This window comes from Acomys minous (assembly GCF_964271855.1).
Source record: "Acomys minous genome assembly, chromosome: 8".
NCBI classification, from domain to species: domain Eukaryota; kingdom Metazoa; phylum Chordata; class Mammalia; order Rodentia; family Muridae; genus Acomys; species Acomys minous.
Genome location: NC_140489.1, coordinates 47,555,247 through 47,561,392, shown reverse-complemented (window position 1 = coordinate 47,561,392; position 6,146 = coordinate 47,555,247). Strand labels below are relative to the sequence as shown.

At 46.3% G+C, this 6,146-nt stretch overlaps 1 protein-coding gene across 1 annotated transcript; it reads left to right on the top strand.

Annotated features, from left to right (window-relative positions):
- Window positions 1–1,338: 1,338 nt before the first annotated feature.
- Window positions 1,339–5,138, top strand: LOC311604103 (uncharacterized protein; the record flags this gene model as incomplete). Its single annotated transcript, XM_084793645.1, has 3 exons — window positions 1,339–1,632; window positions 2,717–2,870; window positions 4,851–5,138. The coding sequence occupies exons 1-3, from the start codon at window positions 1,424–1,426 to the stop codon at window positions 5,136–5,138; spliced, it is 651 nt and encodes a 216-aa protein (XP_084649771.1). The 5' UTR covers window positions 1,339–1,423.
- Window positions 5,139–6,146: the final 1,008 nt, after the last annotated feature.

Genomic DNA, 6,146 nt, shown 5'->3' with positions numbered 1-6,146 from the left:
TTGGGATCCAGGACTCTGTAGAGTTTCCCTCACTAACATAGGAATGATGTGGTCTGAATGCGTCCCTCCTAATTTATTAGCTAAAACCTAATCCTCAATGTAATAGATTAAGAAGTGTGCCCTTAAACTGGGCATGGTGGTACACACCTTTAATCCCAGCCCTTGGGAGGCAAAGGCAGGTGAATCTCTGAGTTTGAGGCCAGTGTGGTCTACAAAGAGAGTTCTAGGATAGCCAAAGCTACACAAAGTAACCTTGAGTCAAATAACAAAAACAAATGTTAAATTTAAAAAAATAATTAATTAATTAAAAGAAGCATGCCCTTTGCAGGATGATAATGCTTCCCCCAAAATCACTAATGGAAATTCAAGCACCAGGCTTGGGAAAGCTTCCTTCCAGTTGTTGATCAGGGGGCCTCCAACTGACTCCCCAAACAATACAGGCCGTAGGCTCTGCCCTTGGTTGTAGGCTCAATTTTCTTATCCAATATATTTTATTACAACTTATTAACCAAGCGTAAGTCACTTATAACCCAACTAACCAAAACAACAGGAAATGAGGATTAACAAACACAATACCAAACGGGAAGGATATCTGTTCCGAGGAATGATTCTCCTGGCGTAATCAGCAGGATTTCTTCTGCTGGAACCTGGAGTAATCAGAACCTGGAACCTCAGCAGGAGCCGGAGCCCCGAAGCCTTCCCTTGAGCAGTTCTCTCTAGGAGCATCTCAAGATGCAGTGATAAACAACCAAAACTATCCCCAGTCTTCAAAAGCCCCGCCTCCAGTTCTGGGCTCATTTACATATCTCCTCCTAGAGTCTGTTCACTGGATCTTTTCAGCTGGCAACAATCAAGCTCCTGCACGAGATGGTCAGTCTTCTAGTGGATTAACCTTACCTGTTCTCTCACAAGACTGTTCAATCCCACACTTGGCATAATAAAAAACAGGTTTATCTCTCCTTCACTTGGTTGTCTCCGAGATCCTGAAGGTAGGAAGCTATTGATGAAGACACCACACACTTGAGATTTTCGGGATGAGGAGGAATTGAGCTGATCCTGACCTGGAAACCTCTTCCCTGAGGACTAGCTCTCTTAGGATAAAAAGTGCCATGAAAGCTGCCAAGAAAGCAAAGCAATCAATAGTCCTGTGCAGCTGTAAATGACCAATGTGGCAAGACACCCTAATGTTTCCATGGTGGCTATAGAATGAACAGCTGCCTAATTGGAATTAAGGTCCGATCAATGGGAGGGACTTAATGCCTGATACTGTAAACCTAGTCCTCTCCCTGTGGCTGGAGAGGTTATAGACCCTAGAGGAGGGAACCTAGAGGTTTAGGCAATGCCCTTAACAAACCAATATAATTCCTAACTGCATCCTGAATATTTATCCTTAACCCACAGATAAGTATGACTCTCACCCCACATGAAGAAGAAGAAGGAGGAGGAGGAGGAGGAGGAGAAGAAGAAGGAGAAGAAGAAGAAGAAGAAGAAGAAGAAGAAGGAGAAGAAGAAGAAGAAGAAGAAGAAGAAGAAGAAGAAGAAGAAGAAGAAGGAGAAGAAGGAGAAGAAGGAGAAGAAGAAGGAGAGGAAGAAGGGTGCCCTCATGGATAAGATTGATTACTTCTATGTCAGGTATGATAAGATGGTTTCTCCCTTTTGCCCTTTCATCCCTCTACCCTGTGAGAACACAGCATTGTTCTCACACCTCAACTTCTGTGTGAGAACACAGTAAAAAGTCAGTGCACAAGAAGGCCTCACTACACAGCAAACCAGCTGGTGCCCTCCTGGCCTCCAGGACAATGAGACAAGAAACTGCTGTTGTGTGTAAATTGCCCAGTGTGGAATATCTTATAGCAGCACAAACAGGTTAAGATAAAGGTAAGATGTAGGGTACGAGCCCAATAATCTGTTCTCATATCTATAACCAGTACAGTTATAGATAATGTGGAAAATTGTAGGGCAGAAAAAAAAAAAGACCAAAGCTGGTGCCTGGAACCTTGCAGAGGCGCTGGCATGGCAGAAATTAGCAGGTAGAGACATGGTGATGTTCAAGGAGAAAGATTGTGAGGGCACACCTGGGTGTTCAGTTGAGGCCCTGGGAGAGGGTGACACTGATACTGAGCGTCTCTGGGCATCTATTGCTGTGATAAAATACCATGACCAAAAGCAACTGTGGAAAAGGGTTGATTGGCTTGCACTTCCACATCACAGTTCAGTGATGAAACTCAAGGCAGGAACTTGGAGACAGGAAGACCATGTGCTGCTTACTGGCTTGCTCCCCTGGTTTGCTCAGTTTGCTTCCTTATACACCCTGGGACTAGCTCCCTAGGGGCGGCACCTCCCACATCAATTATTAACCAAGACACACTTACAGACCAATGTTATGGAAGCATTTTCTCAGTTAAGATTCCCTCTTCCCAGATATGGCTAGGTTTGTGTCAGGTCAGCAAAGCCCAACCTGCTCACTGAGCAAGTGGATATTTCAAGACCCACAGATCTTACAGAATAAGGACTCTATTGATTATTGCCTGGGTCAGTCACTTAGACTGAGACAGGGTTTCTCTGTGTAGCCTTGGCTGTTCTGGACTTGCTTTGTAGACCAGGGATCTACCAGCCTTACAGGTGTGGGCCATTGTGTCTGGTAAATCCTTTAAAATCATGACAGGTGATGAGTTTCACTTCTCTGACTTGTGCCTGTGTCCCATGTAAACCACAGCTGTTGTCATCATCATTGTTGTCATCGTCATCATCGTCATCGTCATCATCATCATCATCATCAGCAGCAGCAGCAGCAACAGCAGCAAGATTTTGCATCCTTGGGCCTATATTCTCTCTCCTGGCTTTTCCAGAGCTTAGCCTTCCTACTCCAGGTAACCATTTATGTAGTGTACCAAGTGGCCCTTCCCAAAGATGTCCAGTGCATGCCCCAGCAGCCCAGATTAGCACTGACTACAGGAACGGGAAGGTTCCCTCCCTGAGCATCTTCTAATTAGTTCACAGCATGTTGTAAGCACCCTCTGAGGCCAGCTCTGAGGGATGAGAGGGTTAAGTCAGGCCAACCTGAGGAAAGCGGACAGAGGAACAGCCTGTTGCCAAGTGCTTGATGTACTTGCACACCATGAGGACATACATAGCCTTAGCGTTGTGGATGGGGGGTGCTCCCTCCACCTTCTCTCTAGCCCAGCATCGGACAGTCTCTTTAGCAATCCCAGAAACGCTTTCGCTTCACAAACAAGAGGATGATGGTCTTGATGGCCACTCAGGAGTACCTGGCCTTCTCTCAGGTACTGATTGCTCTCTCCCCCAGTCACTGAGTGAATGACATGGGAGCACATAAAGTTTGCAGAGCTGCTGCTGGGCCCTCCAAGGCAGGCCATCTGCTTCTCTCTCCATGCTCCCACTGCAAGAGGGGGTACTTATTGTGTCCCCTTTCACCAAACCTTCCACCTCATTTCCTCCTGATAAGAGTCTAAAATTCTCCATTTATATATGATAATGGCCCTTGCCTCCTACACTCTAGGGGTGTCTCTGAGAATTACCTGTTGGTCTTATCTCTATGTTAACAAAAGCTGGAGTAGCACTGGATTCTTTCCTACCAGGGCATTGGTGAGGAGGGGGCTGGTCCACCTTTTATGCAGATGCTGGCTTTAGGAAGGCGATTACATCAGGGAAATCCGGTTACATCAGGGAAATCTGGAAACCCTCCATCAGAGACTGAATCTAAGACCTGGAACCCAAGTCTGTAACATTGATGAACTTTGCTATATCTTGGATCACTAGTGTCTCCCAAATGCCTATGTCACAGGTAGTGAACATTTAAAAGTCATGATTAGAGAGATGGCTCAGTTGGTAAAGGGCTTGCCACATAAGTATAGCGACCTGAGTGTGCACTCCCAGCATCCACACAAAAAGGCAAGAGGCATAGATAGGAGAATCCATGGGACTTGATAACTAGTTAGTCTGGTGAGAGACCTTGTCTCAAAGATAGATAGATAGGTAGATAGATAGATAGATAGATAGATAGATAGATGATAGATAGATGATAGATAGATGATTGATAGATAGGTAGATGATAGATAGATAGATAGATAGATAGATAGATAGATGATAGATAGATAGATAGATAGATAGCAATAGCAATAGATGAAGCACCTCTGATTTCACACATACATGCAAATACATGCATAAAAGCATGCACACACAATCTATAGACACACACATTAAGTTCTCGGGTCTAATGGAAAGCGTTTAGGTCCCTATAATGTATCTTTGAGGAGATATTGTCACTCCAGACCTGTCCTTTTTTCTGGACTCCCACCATGAGGTACTGTGCAGGCACAAGCCCAGAACAGCAGGCCAAGAGACCGGGGAATGATCCCCCTGAGACCACCAGCCAGGGAAACTTTCCTCCTGGTACTTTGTTTATCGCAAATGCTTGTCACGGCCATGGAAAATTGACTAACAGACTCCAAGCTTAGTTCCTACCCCTAAACGGAAACCCTGCCACCAGTCATGCTATGGTGGCCACTGGTAACTCTGTAGCTACCTTTGGTCTGCAGCAGCGTTGTACAATGTTGTAGAAAAAAACGATCCTGTATATATGTTGAGAGAATCCTTCTTGGTGGAGGATCAAACTCAGGGGAGCTCATGAAACTGCCATCTCCTGAGCACACAGACAGTGTGGTTCAGACAAAGCGTGTACCTGGGAGGTCCCCACACTCTCTCCGGCCCCCCTCACATGGAGACCAGGCACCACCCTTGCACTAGTGTTGCCGACCTTAAAGAGGAGGACTTTTCCACATGCAGACTGATCCAGAGTGATTGCCTACACCGGCCCTTCTGGACCCCAGCATCCCCACGGGAAGGCTTCTAGACTAGTTGGGGACAGGGAAGTAAACTCGCCTAGTTTAAACAATGAAACGTACAAGTGGCTGGCAGACCGGCCTATGACACTGGAAAGGACACCTGAGAGGCTGAAGGAAGGACTGCAGAAAGTACAGAAACGGCTACCCAGCGGGGCCAGGACTCTCCGGCTCACCTTTCTGGTCATCTCTTTCCATCTTTGCACAGCGGCTTCGTTCCCCTCACCAGAGATGCCTGTGTCACATGGCAAGTACCATGGCCACTCCAAGTCCTAGTTTAGAAATTTCAGTGGACAAAAGCACTTTCTTTCTCCACTCCTGAAAACCGGTTTCAGGGACGGTATCCGCCTTTAAGTGGGTCATCAACCTTAGGATGCTTTCTTTCTAAATCACTGGGGTAGCCACCAGTTAAGCAGGTGATTAAATCTGATTTTAAAAAATAATAATGAGTTGAGGCCATGACCACTTCTTTAACAGGTGAAGACATAGGCACAGAGAAGTTAAGGGGTTCCCCAACAGCCACACAGCTACTAACGTCTGGAATTTACACACAGACAGTCTGACTCTAGAACTTGTGCTTCTGCGCTCGCCGTCTGGGTATGCAGGTTCATACTGAACAACTCTGGGAAGCAGCAGAGCACGGCATGCACAGGCAAACGCAGGACTGGGGATAGGGCCTGTAACGGACAGTCCCTCTGTTACCACATCTGTCAGTAGGGTAATGGCTTCCCAGAGAAAGAAACCAGGCAGGCAGCTGTCACGTGTGACCACAGCAGGAGCTCCTAGGCTCGGTCACAGGCTAGGCTTGCAGCATGCACCCTCGGAGACATCTGAGTCTGGAAGGACAGACAGGAATAATATTCTATGGCAGGGTCTCTTTTCTACTCCTACTGTCTTCTTCTATTAAGTGAGTGAAAGGCTGAGGCAGGAGGATGCCATGAGTTGGAGGCTAGACTAGGCTACATAGGCTACATAGGGATTTCCAGGCTCACCTGGACTGAGGCGTGAGCCTCCGTCTGAAAAACCAACAGCAATACAATCAAAGGAAACCCTCCACAAATGGAGCCCATATATTGTGCCTGTGGGTAAAGACACATGCAGACAAGACCCAACGTTCAATCCCCGGGAACCACATTGAGAAATGAAAGAGCCAATTCACCAAAGCTGCCCAAAGCTGCCCAGTGTGTCTTTGCACACATGCACACATGCATGCATGTACACACACATACAAAATGTTCACAAATAAATGAATGTAATAAAAAAAACAAACAAAAACAGCAAGAT